General features: G+C 38.7%; 1 protein-coding gene across 1 annotated transcript in view; it reads right to left on the bottom strand.

Annotated features, from left to right (window-relative positions):
• Nucleotides 1–5,688: 5,688 nt before the first annotated feature.
• Nucleotides 5,689–21,458, bottom strand: part of bcap31 (B cell receptor associated protein 31) — a 37,550-nt gene continuing 21,780 nt past the window's right edge. The window contains exons 6-8 of the mRNA XM_017720428.2: nt 19,921–20,050; nt 14,283–14,383; nt 5,689–7,658 (exon numbers count right to left, since the gene is read on the bottom strand). Coding sequence (XP_017575917.1) covers nt 7,620–7,658; nt 14,283–14,383; nt 19,921–20,050 — 270 coding nt within the window. The 3' untranslated portion in view covers nt 5,689–7,619. The remainder of the gene's footprint in view (nt 7,659–14,282; nt 14,384–19,920; nt 20,051–21,458) is intronic.

Genomic DNA, 21,458 nt, shown 5'->3' with positions numbered 1-21,458 from the left:
GCAAATAACCATTTAAAAGCCATTATTTTAAGTGTAGAGCTAGTGGATATAGAAATTCCAATTAAAGTTTTTTTTTCTAGAAATATATGTCAAAACTAATGCTGAAACTGTAAAAATACAAATTTTCCGACCAACAAATGGCAGTGAGCAGCCAATGAAGTTATATTTTGCTGTTGTTGGAACAAAAACCGTGTTATCTCCAAGCGGATAACTTTACAGGAGAAGGAAAAAACCTACTTTACTTTTTATGGAAGTCAATGGAACCAGAATTTTTTCCAAGTCATTCTGGGCTTTTTCTTTTGGTTCATTCATCATGAAGTGTACACATAATGTAAAGGCCAATATGCTCTTTCAAATTATGTCAAAAACTGAAAAATGGAAAAATAGACAGCGACATCAGTGACTTACAAGTGGACTCAGGATTCTAGATGACACACAAACTTACCGAAGTTACATCTACATTTACACACACATTTACAATAAAGCTACTTTTACAAGACTCAGGATTCTCAGGAGGCAGGAGACAAATACTCCAGACCTCCATGCTTTCTTTTTCCATGTGGTGGGCATATGCTTCAAGAAGCACCTGAACGTAGTGAAGTCATATTTACTAATTAACCATTATATACAATCTTCTGATGAACACTTGAACACAGAATAGGAACCACTGGTGATCCATGAATTTCTAGCACTATAAGGGTTGACCCCTAAATAACACTTGTGTGAAAAATCCTATTTATTACAATTGTTTGCAAACATTTGAGCAGAAGTTAACACACCCTCTACAGAGAACACTTATGCACACTTTAATGCACAATTACTGTTTATTTGCTCAATTTAACAACTTAGGGAAAAGATAAAATATGGAATATAAACGTTTTTTTTTTGTTTGTTTGTTTTAATATTTTGTGTTTTCTCCAAATATGTTAAACTCAAATAAATAGACAGAATTGTGCCCTAAAGTGCCATATTTAAATGTGTTCTCTGTAGAGGATGTTAACTTATTTTCACTTACACACTGGGAGTGTTCAAATTTTTGCACACCACTGCACTTTTAAAATGAACTTTGTTTACAAGGCCAAATCTTTATAAATGCTAATAAAACCGTGATGTAATGTGTCTGGCTCAACTCGTACAGTGGACCATGCATTGTCCAACTGCTCTCCTTAACTTCCCTGACCATGCAGTTGTCATGAGCCCACCAGGAGGAGTACCGTGTGAGACCCAGCTTTATCCTGATGCGGTTCAAACTGGTTTCACTGACGAAAGGCCCAGTTTGTCAGGAAGAGGGCAGCTGCCATATTAAGCATGGGCAGTGCTCCACTGAAGCCTGTTGGCTATGTTTAGCCTGCCAGTTTCTGCTCTATTTCTGACCCTCTGTGGATTGCTGGACAACAGCTGACTGTTCTTCTAATGCTGACTCCATCAGGCCAGTGACACAATCCATACATGCTGCACGGAGCACACATGCGCATGTCTGATCACGTCCACTGGTCATCTTCTGATTTTGCAGGTCTTAAATTGCACCATATAAAGCTGTGAAGTTAATCATACAAAGACAGCAGATAAGAAAGAGAGATAAGACAGAACATTGTGATTGTGCCAAGGTATTCGGTTTGCTTGGGTTGCAGTGGCAACTGGGCTCCAGTTCAGGAAAGGCTTTGAAAGGCTCAGTAGCAGAGAGTTCTATAACTGAGTGATATAACATGTTGCATTGAGTCAACTTTCCACACTGGGATAATTACCAGTGCAACATTCCTATCCATTACACTGTAAGTGAATGGAGTTCTTTCACAAGACGTTACAGTTGGCAGGACCATTCCACAAATTTCTGGGCTGCTGTGCAAATGTACCCTTTGAGGGCCGCCTTCTCATCACTTGTTGCTTGAAAATAATTATATCAACTACATATCATTGCTGTCATAACTAAACTTCAAATGCATTTTTTTTAACTATGTGAAAATTCCAGCTGCCCTTTATGTAATCAGTGAAGTGATTGAATTGGTCCAAAATTGCTTGGAGTGAAATTTCAGTCCATTAAAATTTTCATTCATGAAAAACAATGCAGCCCTACTGTGCTACTTAATAAATGAACTTTTCATGTGTGCTTTCTGTGGGCAGCAGTCAACATTCAGAGTTGGGTGGAGTGTCTTAAACCTAAAGATAGTAGTAAAGCAGCTTTTCAATAGGAATTTGAGTCATAGCAGCTCAAAAAAAAAACTTGAATAACTTAAAAGAACTGCAGAGGAACCTATTCATACATCCAGCTTCATCAGTGTAAGAACTGAAGTTTGTGCAAAGCTGCGCAAAAGTCAGAGACCCTTTATTTATTTAATTTCCAATCAAAACAGCCATTAAGTATATTATTTATTTTTCAGGAGATATTGCTGATGATATAAGGTATAAAACAGTCCACTTGCAATGAAGGGAAAGTCAAAGGAAAATAAGTGAAAAACTGGAGTTTTCAAAACTGTCCAGAGTCCTGACTTCAACATCACTGAGCGTTTTGGGAGAAAATGCAACCAACTTCTAAGACTGAACTTTGGAGGTGTGGATAAATATCCCTGCAGATTTCTTTGAGGAACTGAAAGTCCTTCTCCCAAAAACAGCAGAAGCTGTAGTAAAGGGAAAGTGTTTATATCTTTTATTACACACTAAATACTGAAAACATTTAGTTGTTGAGGCCACTGGTAAATATGTTTTTTTGCTTTTTTCCTTCTGAGGGTAAATATTGAACAATTCTTCTTAATGCCAAGTGGACTTGGGGATTAAATAAAGTAGGGGTGGTCTCTGACTTTTGCACAGTAGTACATTACTTTCCTCACAAATATACTTGTAAAGATATGATTTACATATAAGATAATTTACTCACATCAGGAAGGGAAAAGTCAAAGAAAAACAAGTAAATGTAATATCATTTGAAAATACTCAGGAAAGTATAAATCCATTTATACTTAAGTGTTACTTAAGCATATGTTAAACTATGTAAATGTAACTAGTTACTACCCACCCCAGGTTCCGCTGTACTATAGTGAAGGTGCAGACTGCACCATTTGTGTCTCAACATGGGGAGAGTCCATATTCAAGTTCTCTTAAGGGTGCCACCCAAGTGACAAGAGGGGACCTGCCCCAATAACAGTTCCATACCTTTGTTTCTGAGAGTGTAGAGGCCCTTAGCAGTTTATACTATTGCTCCAGCTGTGAGGCTCCACATTACATGCAGTCTATTTTGCCCTGTAAAGCACAAAAATGAGCTTCCAGAAGCAGCTTGATGCTAAATGAATGAGGCAAGTGTTAATATGTATTTGTATTCTCATGCCTGCTGTTCTTCTTGTTGATTCACTGTGGTTGATCTAACTGCTGAAAGCTGACTCATTTTTCCAATACGGCACACACACTGAACTCAGGCGCTTCATGCTTGGTTTCTGCAGGTCAAAATCAATTTTCCATTTCAAATAGCCAAATAGCCTGCTGAAGAAAGGCCTGGCTCAAACCACCTGAGACGTGGTTCCATTTCTCCTGTGCCAGTGGAATAAATGACAAGCTGGGAAACGGAGTCTTTTGACCTTCTATTGGTGAAGTTTGGTCTTCACTAGATCTACCGATAGATCAGAAGCACAAAACCCTTCAGAAAGTCAGCTCTCCGAGGACCGCAAAGACTCCGAGGCTGGGGGGCTGAACTGTGGGCTGTGAGATAAGGCTTCAGGTTAAATAATCAGGCCAAGTTCTTACGATTCCAGAATGTGGACTGAATGAGTAAACAGGTTGGAGTGTGTGAACCTCCTTGAAGCGTTTTAACCTCATTAAATGACCTACATGTAGTTAACAAACTATCCACCACAGAAGGCCTCAGATAGAGGACAATAGCATTATTACTCTGGGTTATCGACATACACAAACATTCAGCACATCTCAGCACTGCCCTGTGTTTTGCACACAGGTACAGCATGAAAGATTAAGATAAGATTAAGAGATACTTTTTTGATCCCACAACCGGGGAAATTCCACCTCCGCATTTAACCCATCCATGAAGTGAAACACCACATACACACTAGTGAACACACACACTAGAGGGCAGTGAGCACACTTGCCTGGAGCAGTGGGCAGCCCTATCCACGGCACCCAGGGAGCAGTTGGTTAGTTAGTTAGTGTCTTGCTCAAGGACACCTCAGTCATGGACTGTCGGCCCTGGGGATCGAACCGGCAACCTTCCGGTCACAGGGCCAGCTCCCTAACCTCCAGCCCACGACTGAATCTCTGATTCAAGATAAAATTGTCTGATATCACTGCTGTTTTCCCACTGGCTGTTTTTCCAAATTATTTCTCAGTTTATAGGACTGTTATGATTTTTTTTGTGGAAGTATGATGAAGTGAACAGTGTAGTAATGAAACAGCAATGAAGGTACATTTGTTTACAGTATTATCTGCAATCAAAGTATGGATCATCCTTTTAAGCACATGATACACTATTACAGCAGCTGTAGGTCAGGGTTAAGAAATACATTATTTAGTATCTCAACAGCTTAGTGCCACAGCTTAGCAACAACTACCCTACTTATTTTTTCATAGTTTAGTATCGTAGTTTATAAACTAGTAAATACAGTTTAGCATTTTCATAGTTTAGTATGAGTTTACTAACTACTAAATTGTTTATTTCCATTTCCACCTGAGTTCACCAACAACTACATTATTTTCTGTAACAATTTCAGTATCATAGTTTAGCAACAACCATACAGTTTAATATTTCTATAGTTTAGTACCATAATTTACTAAATAGTAGTTTTCAGTATTTTTATAGTTTAGTACCATAATGTACTAAATAGTAGTCTTCAGTATTTTATAATTTAGTACCAGTTTCTCAACTACTACTCAGTTTAATGTCTACAGTATCTCTACAGTACTAGTTTACTATTTCTGTGTCATATTTAGTTTACTACTATATTTACCAACTATTACATCATTTACTATTTCCATACAATTATGGAAAAGCCTGCTGTGTCATTTAGTTCAAAGTTCAGGCTTGAAGAGGGTCGCATATCTTGCTTCTTATAATCCAAATAATCACAAACACATTCATCGATGTTAAGGTCTGGACTCTGGGGCGGTCAGTCAAGAGAAAAGAGCACAGACAACACCAGCACCTTCTTTGACTTGCAGATGATATTCTTTTATGTCCGTTTCCTTTTCTCAGAAAGGCCTTCTTGACAGCGTTCTTTCGGACTGATGGCGTTCTCACAGTGGAAAAACAGAAACAAGTCTCTGAGTGGAGCTTGATTTCCTCCCCTCTCTCTCAGACAAAAGTACTGTATGATAGTGACGATTTTGGTGGTCTACCAGGTTTTGCGTGGTTGACACATGTTATCTGTATCTCAACGTCACGCCCAACCTTCCTAGCAATACCTCCTGAAAATGAACAATGTGAACTTGATGGCCAAGCTGACTTGAATTGAAATAAATGAAGGGTGGACTCTGAAATTTGCACAGCACTGTTTAATTAGAGCTGGATTTGGTATAAACGATCGTGAAACACAGCTGAAACCCCTCGGAGTGCTGTAGTGCTCCAGAAACTGCCAGATCCTGATCGAGTACATGGTATAATTGTTTAATATAATTAATTACCACAGGTTGCTTAAGTTGTTACAAGTAAGGCAGACATTTTCTTGACGTAAAAATAACTATTAACCACGATTAAGAGTTTTAACAGAGACTTTAATGGAAGTAGTTTATCAACTTCTCATTTGAAGCACATTGCCAAACATGGAACCGGTAATAAACTGCAGCATGCAGAGAACTGAGTGACAAAACTTAACTAACTGCTAGTAAATCAGCCAAAATATCCTGCCTGGTTTCAGAAACAGAGCACAAAATTGGTCTGAAGTCACAATGGACAGTTTAGATGAGCCATTATAGGCAATCAGAAGAGTAATGTGTCTGTTCCTGCAGGGTGATGATCAAATATGAAATATGCAATAAGGTCATAGACTGAGGACTTCTCTGGCGCTTCACTGCTACATTTGGTGATGCAGACGAGGAACAAAGCAGAAAAACATCCTAACTAAACATTCCAAGTGTGTTGTGCGGCTTGTACATGTATTTGTTCACCATCTTCCAAGTTAATACAATTTCCACCAACCCTGAATATACCCTCAAGTCCTTAAACATACATTAAGAGACAGTACAATATTTTAGATGCATGCATTCTGAGAAGAACCCAAATGGTGAACTACGATTAATGTAGGAGAAAAAATACCTTGCATGCTTGGTGTAGCTGAACATTCACAGAACTATGAACTATAAAACCTCGTGTTCTAAAATACCTCCGTGTACCCCCAGCTTTCCTGCACTGCTTTACAATGAGCCTCTATATTTATCTGGACAGCCACAACTCTTCAGACGTGTGTACAGGCTGAGCACTTGTTACACTCTGCAACGATCAACTGACGAGTGTCGAGCGTCACCACTCTAACGCTGTGTTGAGCTATTCGTTTGCAAGGCCAGTAAAGCCAAGGCAGCTTAGCGTCATCTGTTGCTTTTTCCATTCTTTATTGCTGTATATGCCCTACAATGGCTATCAATCTGCAACCGGGGAAATTACAAGTAGCTGCTGGCTCCTGTATTTGGGAGGCACCACCAAGACTGGACTAAACGGTCTCTCTATCGAATCGGAAACTTGAAACTCAAAGGCGACCTCAGTGTTTTGAAACCTAGGCTACGGACGCTTGACCGTTCATGCAAAGTCACTGCCAGTCCGCTTGATTGCAGCAGGGCCTGATTCAGATCACATTATACTGACTCAGTGGAATAAACCAGCCACTGCTGGAATAAGCTTGTCCACTGTGTGTTCTACTTTTACAATGTAAGAATGTAATACAATGTAAGAGAGTAATCCCAGCAGAGAACAATAAGATAGGTGATATTTTCCTACAGTGAGCGGTTCTGGCAAAAAAAAAAAAAAAAAGGTTGGGAACATGAAAGTGACCTGGCTGAACTTTCTTTAGTGCTTACTGGAAGTGTACAGTCCCAGATGGCCAAAGGAAAGTGGAGAAGATTCTAAATCCACAACCTCCTCCAAAATTAACCAGCACCAAACATTGAAACCCACATATTTCACCCTTGTTTCCATTCCGTAATTCAATTTTGATTTGTATACAATAAACACTATGCTGATATTCAACTTCGTCCTTTTTAAGGCATAATAACTACAAAAAAGTAAAACGATGAATGTAACAAAGCTTTTATCCCCCAACAATTATGGATATTTTTCTTTTGCCAGCTCATTATCCACATAATCCACAGATATTTCTTGGTCGATCTATTAATACGCTAAACATTACAAGGAGCTGCAAAAACATTTAAAGCGTAGAAAAATCAGTAAAGACCATTTTTTCACATTCAGAAGAAAAGAAAGTCATGACATTGAGCTACTTTATGATAAAGAAAAAAGGAAGAAAAAAAAAACCACGAACAAAACATTTGACGTTTCACCAAACGCAGCATTATTAGGAGTAAAGCACACAGGAATGCTTCCAAATCCTGTATGATTAAATCCAGCAGCCGGAAGTGATGCGTGGACCTGGCGTCGAGGAGGAAGAGTGGACTGATATATGACAGTAACAGGTTCAATCTGACTTCTTGTCTTGTTGAGAGTCGAGTTTCGCCTGGAGAACACACACACACACACACACACACACACACACACACACACACACACACACACACACACACACTGAGGTCAGCAAGTCCAAAAGGAAACGCCCAAAACTGAACAGATTTCCAGGTAAATGTTTTCAGACATGCCAAAACGACAGTTTCTAAAAACATTAAACAATAACAGCTACTTATAAAAACAAGTAGTCTGTGGTATAAGTCATCTAAACAGCTCCTTGGATTACACAACTTCACAAGCTCTCTTTCCAAGAACCAGCATTATATAGAAGGACAAAGTCCCATTGGACCCGTTTGGAATTGCACAGGCAGAAAGAAATGCATACAAAAGACAGCAGCTGCCTTTCACAATAAGAGCAAACAAAGACACTCACTTGATAAATTTACTTTTGATGCATTTCACCTGGTTTGTGTTGATTTTGTTGTTAGAGATGAACAGAAACATCTACGCAGAAGAAGTGTACAGCTGTAATCGGGTCAGAAATTTTGGTCTGAACAGCCCAAAGTTTCTGTCCATGCTCGACCTGAACCACACCAAGTTTTAAATCTGAAACTGATCTGAGCCAACTGAACTTGGCCTGTCACCCAAAGGAGGCCTGCTGTAATCATCACACTTTAGCTGAAGATTAATTGTCTTATAAATAATTGCCATTCACAAGTTTTTCTTTTTTTGTAAGCAGCTATTAAAGTACAAGCCTAAAGTGGCCAAATTGGCTGATTAGCTTATTTTCTTCCTTCTCAATTCTCAGTAGCTCCCAAATGATGACAGACTCAACTCGAGCTTAAATGAACATTTCTCAACGCTGCACCCTTAAGAGCCAGGTAAGTGACTCCAGCATGCCAGATTAAAAACTGTTCTAAGTTAATGAAAGTAGGGAGGAAGCACAAAGCCAGAAGAAAAACTGAAGCCGACTGAAATGCAAAGTTAAATCAGTTGAAAGTTGGTGGTGGGCTCTGAGAACCCAACCTGAAATCTGAACCTGACCCTTACTGGACCTGAGCTCAACATTAGTATTTGTATATTCAAAAGGCAAACAAGGCAAATTATTCAGTAACTGCATGAAATAAATGCAAATTTCTATTTTATTTTTTTTGTAAACTCCTCAAATTAAGAGAAAATGTGTTTTAAGCTCATACACATATTGATACGCTTACAATTCACTGTTGTTAAAAAAAAATGAAGCTCTTTGTATTATTTTAAAAAATTATATTTACAGAGTACACCACTAAAGAGACACCATCTGTTTATAGCCCAGATTTGTGGAAAAATGGGTCGACTTTCAGTAGAAAGAAAAAAAAAAAGTTAAGTTTCTATTATACGTGTTTAAAATAACATTATTTGCCTGGAAGTTTACAGCTCTCATACGACACCTACCTTTTGAAAGTAGCTTATGAAATGTGAAAAGAACATGACGTTTACAAACAAGCCCAAAAGGCAGTAGTGTGCGCGTTCATGCTTTCACACAGCTGAAGCTGATTTATCACTTGTACATAAATCAGTCATTTAAACCCACTGCAGCATTTCACAAAGCAGAGCAGCTTCCATGGAGTCATCTTAGGGCACTTGATTAGATGACTAGATGATTAGGGCACTAGATTAGAGTAGATGACAAACATGCAGAATCCCGTTTTGATTTGTCAGTATGCTCCATTACCTTCAACAGCGCAAACATTCAACAGAAGTTACATAATATGCAAAGTAAAAATACACATGGTCTTTTAAAAAGGCTGGGGGGTCTTATTTCCCTCCGTCTGTCGATGCAGACATCACCCTGACAACATGTATGCATTTCACTAGCGGGAACACACATATAGTAAGTATAATATAGCAAAAGATTTCCAGCCTGGTGGTCTACATGAGAGGAGTCCCCTCAACATGCACTTACACTACTACCCCCCCTGTGATAAGTTAAATCTCCATCATAATTTAATTCGAATATGATTCTTTAGGTAATAACATCATAAAATTACAAATTTCATCATATTTCACAAGTACTATTTTTTTGTAGTATTCTGCTACAAATGAGAATTATTTAGAAATTGGATATGGAAATGTGACAGGAGGAGCTATTCAAAAAGCAGTGTAAATGGACAACAGATAAAAATACTTACTGAAAAATACTTAATGAAAATTATGCCAAATTAAATGAGTGCACTCTATTACACATCTCTATAATGAATTATAACTGATAATATTATCAAAATGAATGCAGCCGAATATGAAGTTCTGCCAACTTCATAACGTTGATCTATAATAAACTGACACGTTTTTAGATCCCTCGTTCTCAAAGTAAAAGTAAGAGAGAGATTCTGCCACTTCATGTACTGAAACAGTTCAAGCCTTTGCTGGTAATCCTAGACTGAGGAACAGATTCTCAATATAGAAGAAAATGCATGCTTCAGGAAACTGTTAGTGTTTTATTGTACAGGCACATTTTATTCACAAGCTTCTTTGCTGCAGCTCTTTCAGGTGAAGCACAGTGCTAAGCTGAAAGCTGTACATGTGCAGCGAGACCTCCCTCTGTGGGGTGTCCTGAGGGCTGGAAGACGTGACACGAAATATCCTTTGCTGTGGTTGGTTTAACCTTTAAAAACTACAGCCTTTACGTTTTTACTGCTCAACTACATGTAATTTCAACAATGTTACACTAGTTCAGTCTCAGGAGACCTCCAGGGAACTGTTCCAGTTCCCAAAACACCTGAGCCAGGTAATGAACTGCCTGCAGTGTGGTGAGCAGGCAGAGGTGTACTAGGACTTGGAGCACAGCAAAGTCTATAGCGGTATCCTGCTATGGGTCTAACCAGCAGCAAACCATGACTATAATAATAGGCAGACATTCAACTTTGGCCATAAATGTCAAAACTCAATCAAAACATTTGGAAAAAAATAATGTCTATGATATTGCTAACTTTTATTAGTACTAAGTTAAAGGCAACTCACATGAATACCTTCTGAGACTAGGCTGAACGCTTCGCTGCAGCAGGTTACATTCTAGCGTATAAATGCACCATAATGCAACTGCTGCACCATTTAACCCCTTAAAAACCCAAACTTATTACATACTAAGGCTTAGCATTCAGTTACTACAGGCGCTTCAATGTAAAGTGGCCTAGAGTTATTCTTAGGTCACATAAGTGTGTAATACAACGTTGGGCTTGCTGGTGGGCCCCGGCCATTTCAAGAGATTGGTGGAATGGAAAATTTGGAAAAAAGGCCGTTCTGGATTAAACTCAGACATCTGACACTTCTAAAAGACATTTCACGTTTTCCTTGAAGCTTCTGACAGACATATCACAATATATTGAAACGTAATCCCTGTATTGTGATGTGTATCGTATTGCCAGGTTCGTGCCAATACACAGCCTCTGGTCTCACATACTGGAAATCAAAACATGATTGGTTGATTCATCTCTCATTTTGTAATTATGTTGATAATTAAATCATACATGTTAGGATTCTCTTCAGCTCTTAAAGTCACAACCAATAGGAGACCTCGCTTACTCTTCATAGGTACCACAGAGAAAAACAATTCATGTCCTGCCAATGTTTCGCTGGATGTTTCAAGAATTTAACCGTTTGTTTTGCTGACTCCATTCAATAAATAGCTAAAATTACATACGTGCATTTTTAGCTACCAAAATCATTAGGCCTTTTCTATGACTACAAGGCCCTCTCGGTGTAACACAGCAGTACTGGTTTTTAGTTTTGATGACACATAACTAAAACGTGGTTAACTGCAGCCTACATCACCTGCTGAGTGCTGCACCCTGGCTTGCAAGAGCAGAACAAAACCACTAAACTGAAAATTCTTTCTACCCCTATAATAATAGCCAGAACATGTTACAAGCTCTGTTGTCCACAGTACAATGCAGGGTGCCATGGAAATTCACTTTACCAGTAGTGCTCTCCGCCTTTCATTTATTTTTAAATAGAAGTTCCCTTCAGAGAAACCTAGTTTCCAGTACGGTTAACCGTAACATTACTGTATAAGGGTCTGTATAAGTCTAATTTTAAGAGAAGCAACACAGAACAAAAAAAAACAGTTCTGTCAAAACAAGCTGTCTCAGATTAGGGTATAGCACAAAACAGCAGCACGCAGGGCAAAAGGGTCCACTAACTTTTTAATGCTGACTTAAATGTCATCTAACACAGATACTGGGAAACATTGTCACAGTACTCCTAACTTGCGTGAATAGACAGGGATAAACTATAAACTATATATTATAGTGTGCCTTTTTGTGACATCCTAGAAACAGTGCATGTAAAACAAGCTATTTTCACTACAGTTACAGCATATAAGGGCTGCATGGACTGGGGAGTGAACATCAAATTGGGTTTTGTGTGAAATAGGTCCTTTAACACTGCCTAACATGAAAGAATAAAAAGCCAAACCACGAAAAACTAAGATCAGTACTAACTCTTAGACAACAGAAATTTGCCGTTTTAATGCTCTCTCCATTATACATCTGGATAATTTTGAAGAAAGTCAGCATCCAGTAACACTGTGTAAATAAACTCGGCTGTAAGAAGCTTCCTAAGCCACCCTGCATGTACTGGAACAACTGTTGATGGACATGCAATTCTGCTTTTAAACACAAAAGGTCACGGAGATCACAATCGTTCCAATATGAATGATTAATTTATAACATCAGCTCTGATTCATTCACCTCCTGGCCACAGTTACCATGTTGCCGGGAATCTCACATTTAGGCATTTGGAGAATGCATGAGCTAAAATTTAGGCTTGGCTCTTAGTGGGAAATGCCTGGTTGTTTATGCCATCAAGTCATGCAGGCCAGTTGAGACGTTTACCACGCTCATAGCAAAGCTGATATGAAGACTTACAGCCAATGTTCATACATACTCAATTATGGTCTCAAAGGTTCTCCACATTCAGATATTGATCAAAACTACAAATCTAGAAGTGTTGCTTCACATTGTGACGTCTGAATTATTCTGCAATACATTGCTTCTTAGAAAAAGAGAGTTGTCACAGGAGTCAGTTCCCATATTTTTGATGACATCAGACCACGCCAAAGGAGTCCTTATACATGCATTAGGTTCAAGAGAATGTAGGAGTATGGTGCTACATTTGTGTGTGTTAATTATGGAAAAACCAAATTAATTCAATGTCTGTGGTGAGACTCAGGCCTGACCTACCAAGTAAACTCTCTCTCCACTTGACCCTTCACTAACCTGACCCTACTTAGTGTAAGTATGTGGTCACACATATGATGCAAACTAGGTAAAAGTGGAAGGTCACAGAGGCTATGCCTTACCTCAAAGCTGAAAATAATGACAATGGGACCAAATGTTCTGTGGGACCACAGAATGTCCAATCCAGTCTGTTTTTGCAAGTTCAGTGTATTTTGTGCTGTCTCAAGTATTCCATTTCTTCAACTGGCCAATCTAAATCCACAACCTTCCCCAAAGTAGCACGTTCATGGACTCATTTGGCACATTACCAAAAAGGTCCAAATGGCCGTTGAACTATCTAATCTGGGTGTAATTGATCCAGTACATGAGGGAAAAGATATGCAAACTTCAGGAGAATTCCACAAATTTGGGTAGCGACTAAAAAAAGCAATCCATTATAATTAACTGAATACTTCTCTGGAATTTCTTTACTCATTACTTCCTAGAAAAAATTACTCATTACTTTTACTCTTTCTAACTTTAACTCAATTTTGTACCCACTGTACAAATGGAAACCCAGTAATCACACTCAGTACATTATAAATACCTAATCACAGTAAACATCACTAGCAACTACAAACAGTTCAGAAATTGCTGCATGGAAATAAAATATTTCTGAATAAACTGAATAGATCACAGAGCTTTCTAAATGAGAAAGTCTAGCCTGTTACACAGTATTTTGGTAACAAAAATGTAAACCCCAAACACTGAATTCAGAAAATTAAAATGGAAGATTTGGAAGCAATGACAACTCATGTGTCGCGATTTGTGTTCTTATTTTCACAGAAACTGTTTTTTTCTTTAAATTCTATTATAAAGACAACATGCTTTTGTACCTTGAGAGAAACGTGAGTGAACCACAGCACCAAGGGGGTTCTTTGAGTTGGCTGAGCATTTTTTCTTGATAGGTGGGGGTGGTGGAGGGACTTGGTGAAACCTGATATTATTGTTTAATATTTTGCAGCTCCTGCTGATTTGTGGTGATGTAATCAAAACATCGAAAATGTTTTAGAGACGTGAAACGGCAAAGTCTGTACATTATGATGGAAGATCGCAGGAAAAACAAGAATTTTATATGATGAATCATGCTTAATGTGACCAGGGGCCAACACTGTTCAATAAATAAATAAATAAATAAAAAAGTTCATTTTCATTTTAAATCATTTACGTGTCGCCTCTCATTTGTGGCTTTGTAGCCTTCAAAGCCTTTAGTTAATGGCACAGAATGTAAGTCTGAAATCCGGGAGAGCAGAGTGCACTAGATCTGAAGGGGATACATTTTATTCTTGGAAACCTTTAAAGCTTTGGCAGTGCTCACTTTAGCCAGAGTGTCTTGGTGTCTTCCATGTGAATGTGATCTGATTCTACCATAATACAAACCTAACCTAATTCAATAGATATGTTCCTAACAATGTGCTTACCTGCAGTTTGGCATGCTCCTCCAGCAGACGATCATACTCCACCGTAAGATTCTCCGCTTGCTTCTTCATGGCCTTCACATCACTGTCTGACTTCTGAAGAGCTGCACAGACAAAGACCCAGAAAACAAACAGTTCAAAAATACAAGATGTCTTTACAGCCAACAGTAATAAACGACCACCTAGACAAAACATTTTTTCCACTGGTTGTGTGATGACAGCAGACAGCAGTGTCTCTATTATGAAAAAAAAAACCCTGATGCAGACATTAACTACTATATGCCTTTTGTTCTATTCCAGCTCCCAAACATAAAGCAGCCTCAAACAGTATTCAGACACTTTGACCACTTTAACCGCTGGTAAACTTTAATCAAGTTCTTTATGGTTAATCAAGAAACATTTACAAAAGTAGGTTTATTTCAGTAAAAAAACTCTCTCAGCCCAACATCAAACTATAGACTCTGTGTGGACAAAAAAAAAAAACGGAGAAGAACTCCACCCTAAAAGGGTCATGTAAAGCGCAAAGGTGGAAGCGTCAAAGTCTGGGGATACTCTCTTATGAGGGTGTGGCTGAGTTCTCAGAAGTGTTAAAAACACTGTGGTTGCAAACCTGCAGAAGCTTGCAAAGAAACCACTCAACCAAACAAACAAACAAATCAGCTTTATCAGAAAGATCACAGTTTTGGGCTGTTTACAATCAATGCCCGTTGGTTCAACATTGTGTTCAAATATATTTTGGGGCCACTGCACTTTAAAATGTCGGTTTATTAGTCAGTTACTAATCTTGATCAATATTCTAACTGGGAAGCAAATATAAAGAAGGACAATTTTGGCAATAAAATGATCCCTTCATCAAAAAGGACCAATGACAAACAACATACAAGCCACGGCTCACAGGATTTCCTGAAGATTCTCTTTATTTTTGCTTTTTTTTCCCATTGGTGCAGAGTCTGTAAACAGAGCCACCATATTAATTGAAACTGGGAGAATACCCAAGGGCGTAAGCAAATTTGCGGTTGGCATGTAAAGAAAACATTCCCGGGAACAAGATGACCAGTTACACTGACCAATAAGCACTGGATGAGAGAAATGAGGTCTGTGGATCAGGGGTGAGCACAAACCTGTCCCAGCTACAGAACCCAGTGTCCAAAATTAGATCGTACACAACATGCTATGCCAACAGCCCATGAAGCCCCAGAGTGCCCAGGCCTAACACAGCCGTGTGGTGTACGTGTACACATCTCCGAAAGAAACAGGGCATGGTACACATGCAGAGTGGTGCCAGAAACTCTGAATGGAAGGCTCTATGGTGTGTTTGTTTTTGAGCGTTTATTCTTGCGTGATCAGTGTGTGCACTGCATACTTCCACTCCGCAGCACAAAGTGTACTCAGAGTGCAAATGTACAGTTTTTGGAGAACAGCTTACTTCTTGTCCTGCATGTGGGTCATGAGTTGGGGTCAACATCCTACTTAAAGCCTAAATAAAACCTAAAGACTCTCAGGGATGCTCTCGTCTCGACTTTTTTGTGGGATAAGTTAAGAATTCTGTTTATGTACAACTCCCAACAACACTACATGATCTCCGAAATCGCACTGAAAGAGGTGTAAGTACAGTGACACCAGACACGATCGATCAAGTATAGGATGAATTTGACTATGGTGTTAATGTTGTCCGTACAGCTGGAGGAGGTTCATTTTAAGCACTCATTAAAACCATTTACAGCACTGTTCTCTAATAATTTACAAGTGAAACCAAGTGGACCATTTATATGGATACACCCAAATAAAATGGGAATGGTTGGTGATATTAAATTCCTGTTTGTGGCACATTAGTTTATGGGGGTGGGGGAACTTTTCAAGATGGGTGGTGACCATGGTGGCCATTTTGAAGTTGGCCATTTTGGATCCAACTTTAGTTTTTTCAGTGGGAAGAGGGTCGTGTGACACGTCAAACTTACTGAGAATTTCACAAGAAAAACAGTGGTGTGCTTGGTTTTAACGCAACTTTATTCTCTCATGAGTTATTCACAAGTTTCTGACCACTTATAAAATGTGTTCAAAGTGCTGCCCATTGTGTTGGATTGTCAATACAGCCCTCTTCTCCCACTCTTCACACACTGATAGCAACACCGCAGAAGAAATGCTGGCACAGGCTTCCAGTGTCCGTAGTTTCAGGTGCTGCACATCTCGCATTTTCACAGCATAGACAATTGCCTTCAGATGCCCCAAAGATAAAAGTCTAAGGGGGTCAGATCAGGAGACCTTGGGGGAACGTGCCAGCTTCCAAAGTGGATTGGTCATCGTGGGGGAAGAGGGTTGCACTGACAATCCAACACAATGGGCAGCACTTTGAACACATTTTATAAGTGGACAGAAACTTGTGCGTGTGTGTGTGTGTGTGTGTGTGTGTGTGTGTATGTATGTATGTATGTATGTATGTATGTATGTATGTGTATATGTGTATGTATGTATGTATGTATGTATATATATATATATATATATATATATATATATATATATATATATATATATATATATATATATATATATATACACACACACACACACACACACACACACACACACACATACATACATACATACATACATACATACATACACACACACACACACACACACCCCAGGAATTTCGTACTCCATAGTGTAGGAATCATTAAAAGCATAAATATTATTTTGGCCCAAATTATTTCATACTCCGCAATGTGCATACTATTACATACTACTAATATACATACTATTACATACTCCGCAATGTGCAAGAAAATGGATACTGAGCGCATCAAGCAACTGACAGATATTTTAAAACTGGATACAGAATATAGTTACTTGCCTTCGGACGATATACTTAAACAACGTTTGATTCTGAAAACAGAATTTGAACTTCTTATATCACGTGAAGTGGAAAATCTCATTTTAAAATCTAGACACTGCACATATGAGCACGGCGAGAAGGCAGGGAAAATTTTAGCACATCAATTACGGCAGAGAGCATGGCTTGCCTCTCAGTCCCTCCCCCCTACTATGCGTGAAGCAACCATTTCGCTTATATTAAAAATGGACAAAAATCCTCTTCAGTGCAGTTCATATCGTCCAATATTGCTCTTGAATACAGACGTAAAGATTCTTGCAAAACTTTTAGCCCTCCGTCTTGAACAGCCTCTACCCTCCATTATATCTACAGACCAAACAGGGTTTATGAAGAATAGATACTCTTTCTTTAACGTTAGGCATCTTCTTAATATTCTTTATGACCCCTCTCCATCCGCCACCCCAGAGATTTTACCATTACTTGACGCCGAAAAAGCTTTCGATAGGGTGGAGTGGGGTTACCCTTTTTGTACATTTCAGAAGTTCGGTTTCGGACCAAAATATATATCCTATATTAAGACACTGTATTATTCTCCTATGGCTGCAGTACGCACAAACAACAACAACCTGTCTGCTTACTTTCATCTACAGCGAGGTGCGTGACAAGGTTGTCCACTATCCCCTTTATTGTTCAACATAGATATCGAACCATTAGCACTAGCCCTGCATCAGGATATTCATATAAAAGATATTTGTCATGGGGACCAGGAGCATAAATTATCACTTTATGCAGACAAATTATTACTTTACATCTCTGATCCTATGAAGAGCCTTCCTAGGTTGTTAAGAAATATTAGGTGAATTTGGGGAAATATTGGGCTTCAAGATAAATCCTAGGCAAAGGCATTCACTATAGATTAACCCCTTTCAAAATTAGTAAACAGATTTTTAGGTACCTGGGAATATGGATTACACACAACTTCAAAGATCTCTATAAATTGAACTTTCTTCCCCTGATATCCTGCTTAAAACAGGATTTCAAATGGTGGGACTTACTACCCCTCTCTTTTTGTGGAAGGATCAATACAGTTAAGATGAATGTACTACCTAGATTTTTATATTTATTTCAGTGCCTTCCCATTTTCCTAACCGGTTCTTTTTTTAGATCTTTGGATGCACTAATTTCAGACTTCATATGGAATAAAAAGACTCTACGTATACGAAAGTGCATATTGCAAAAACCTCGAATTCCAGGGTGGTATGGCGCTCCCGAATTTTCGATGTTCTTACTGGGCAGCCAATATTTGTAATTTGCTGTACTGGATGGAGAATATAGGGGAGTCTCACACCCCTAAGTGGGTAATCTTAGAAAATTCCTCCTGTAACTCCACCTCCTTTTAGGTGCTTCAGTTCATACTCCAATATTAAAAAATCATAGGTTTCCTCCCTCAGTGGTAGATGGAGTATGTAATAACTGGTCTAGGAATGGAATTTCATCAATAAAGGATATTATAAATTATACTATACATAAATAAACATTTTGCATCCTTTGAACAGGAAAGGCGAATACATTTAAAATCCCTAGGACAAATTTTTTCAGCTATTTACAGCTGCAAAGTTTTGTAACATCGCTCTTTGATTGGTTCCCCTTAAACCCTCCTATTTCACTACTAGATCTCATCTTAAAACTCGGGATAGACTCTAGACAAGCTATAGGTAGGATATATGATCTCCTTATTTCACACAACCAGACAATTTTAAATGATCTCAAAAGCAGGTGGGAAGAAGATCTGAATGACCAAATCCCAGAAGATATGTGGCATAGAATTATTCAAAGAATACACTCATCCTCTATTTGTCAACAACATTCTGTAATACAGTTTAAGATAGTTCATCAACTTTATTGGAGTAAAGTAAAACTGGGTAAGTTTAAACCAAATCTGGATACAACATGTGATAGGTGCAAACAAGATACTGCTAATATATTACATGTGTTTTGGACATGTCCAAAACTATATCAATTCTGGCAGTCTATTTTCAATACTCTTTCAAGAATTTAAGAAACCCCAATAGACTATTCCCCTTATAATGCATTATTTGGTGTCTTACCATTAGACTCTCATCTGAGTACATATAAAGGCAATATGTTAGCCTTCTGCACTTTATTAGCCATGCGACTGATATTGTTTAGGTGGAAAGATCCTCACCCCTCACCCCCCCCCCCCCCCAATTACTCTCAATGGATCAAAGAGATTACGCAATCTCAAGCTTGAGAAGATAAGATATGTTCTTCAAGGGGCTGTACAGAGATTTTATGCAATCTGGCAGCTCTTCTTATTTTTCCTGAAGAATATGGAAGTTGAGAATCTGAACCCATAATAAGTCATTTTCTTTTTATTTGCACATCTTTATTTTTTTTATATTTTTTTATTTATCTGGAAATGCTGTGTGTCTTAGTTTTACATAAATATTGCACAGCATACAAGATTTTGTTACAGGTCTGAGGGCGGGCGGATGTGGGTGGAACTTGGGAGTGGGATTGTTTGTATTTTGCCTATTGTAAAACTTTAATAAAAAGACTGATCAAAAAAAAAATTATGAATATTCCCAAAGGAAATCATAGCGCTTATGTTCCTAACAGAGAAGCAGTAGAGTGGCTGTGTGTGCTGACTGTCTTTGACCTTTCCTCATCAACAGCAACTGACATCTGCATCACACCTTTCATCACACTGCATGTGTACGTGTGAATCCATTACTCTTTGCTCATCATTTTTTTCTGCTGAGGATGTGTCTAAATAGGTGTGAATCATACCTTTCCTGGTGGCATCAAGCTCATCCTTCAGCTGCCTGACCTCCCCCTTCAGAGTCTTGTTCTCTTCTTCAGCGCTGGCCTTGGTCTTGCCTCCCACTTCAGGCACCTCCAGACCTGCCTCTCTCAGCTTCTGCACACATACACACCCACAATACAGATCAGTGAGGTCATGCTGAGGTCATGCTGGTTAGCCACATGAACACCCACACACTCAGACCAGAGGGAGTATGGGTATAGATCAAAAGTTAATGTGGATCAGCTGGGTCATATCCTTCAATCAATGCAGTATCGCAATTATCCAGGTTAAAACATCCACCCTTAGGGTCAGACAGAAACAGAATGTACACAATTTTCCTCTGACCCAAATGTGGTTGATCAGCCAGGACATCTGTGGTATCTTAAGTTCACTTCTTTGGTTTTGCTACAAGGCCAAATGTAGCTAATAGAAGAGTAATAGAAGCTAATGGCCAGTAAATCAGCACACAGTTGTCTCAAAGTGTGTTAAGATGCTAAGTAATCTAAAAAAAAAAAAAAAAAAAAAAAAAAAGTGTCTTATCTAAAAGCTTAAAGGGTCCATAACAATTGAATTTCCTTTTTTATTAGAGGAATGTAACTAACATTGCATATTGGAACTGGAGAATGAATGGTACAAGGCGCAAAAACATTGTTTGGAATTCAATGTTTTTGTGATGTCACACATTTACATATTTCCTAATATTTAGCTTACAGCAATTTAGCTTCAGCCAATCCCGTTAATTTATAAATGATGTGTTTCACCACAGACTGCCTTGGATGAGGCACATTACAACGCAGCCAATCAGGACAGAGAGTGTTCACGTATAGGCACATTAACAAAACAGCCTGCTTAATTCTAAGTGATAAAGAAAGGTTTGAAAATGATCATCTGAAATGAATGACTTCTCTACATAAAACCACACAAACGCTATAAGTGTAGCTCAGAGCGGAGAAAAAGGATATGGGCTATTTGAATGTTGTCTTTACTTTTGTCCACTTTTAAAGAAAAGTATGTTGTATCAATTGATTTCTGGCCAACTTATAAATTTCAAGTAAAATGGGGATGGTTATGTCTGGGTAAAAATCAATAAAATCAAATAAATTGTGTATGCCCAGTTTTAAAGACAGTCCACTGCGTTGGAACATCAATGAGCAAATGGCCATCTGCTCTCCTGCTTTGACTTCGGATAAGCCATGATGCTGCAGTCCTTTAACCTTCTCTTTATTACAAGCTCTCAAAGAGCAGAGCACAGCTGTCACGGACTCCGTACACTGGCCACAGAGCAGGTATCCTGCTCAGTCCAAACCATCCCTCACACATCCAGTACTGACCAAAAACTTAGGCCTCTGAGAAAACTGTATAGTGTGCAAAGCTATCTATCCAGGAAACAAGTGTTGATTTGTTCAAAACTAAGCTAATTAACTACACATTGTGCTCCGTCAGTGTGTTAGATTCATCATATCCAGTATCTACAGTTATCATTCAACATCTACTTTATCTCATCAGTCCTGACAGAAGTGAA

The sequence above is a fragment of the Pygocentrus nattereri genome, chromosome 28 (assembly GCF_015220715.1).
Source record: "Pygocentrus nattereri isolate fPygNat1 chromosome 28, fPygNat1.pri, whole genome shotgun sequence".
In the NCBI taxonomy this organism is placed as follows: Eukaryota; Metazoa; Chordata; class Actinopteri; order Characiformes; family Serrasalmidae; genus Pygocentrus; species Pygocentrus nattereri.
This window is presented reverse-complemented; position numbering and strand designations above follow the sequence as displayed.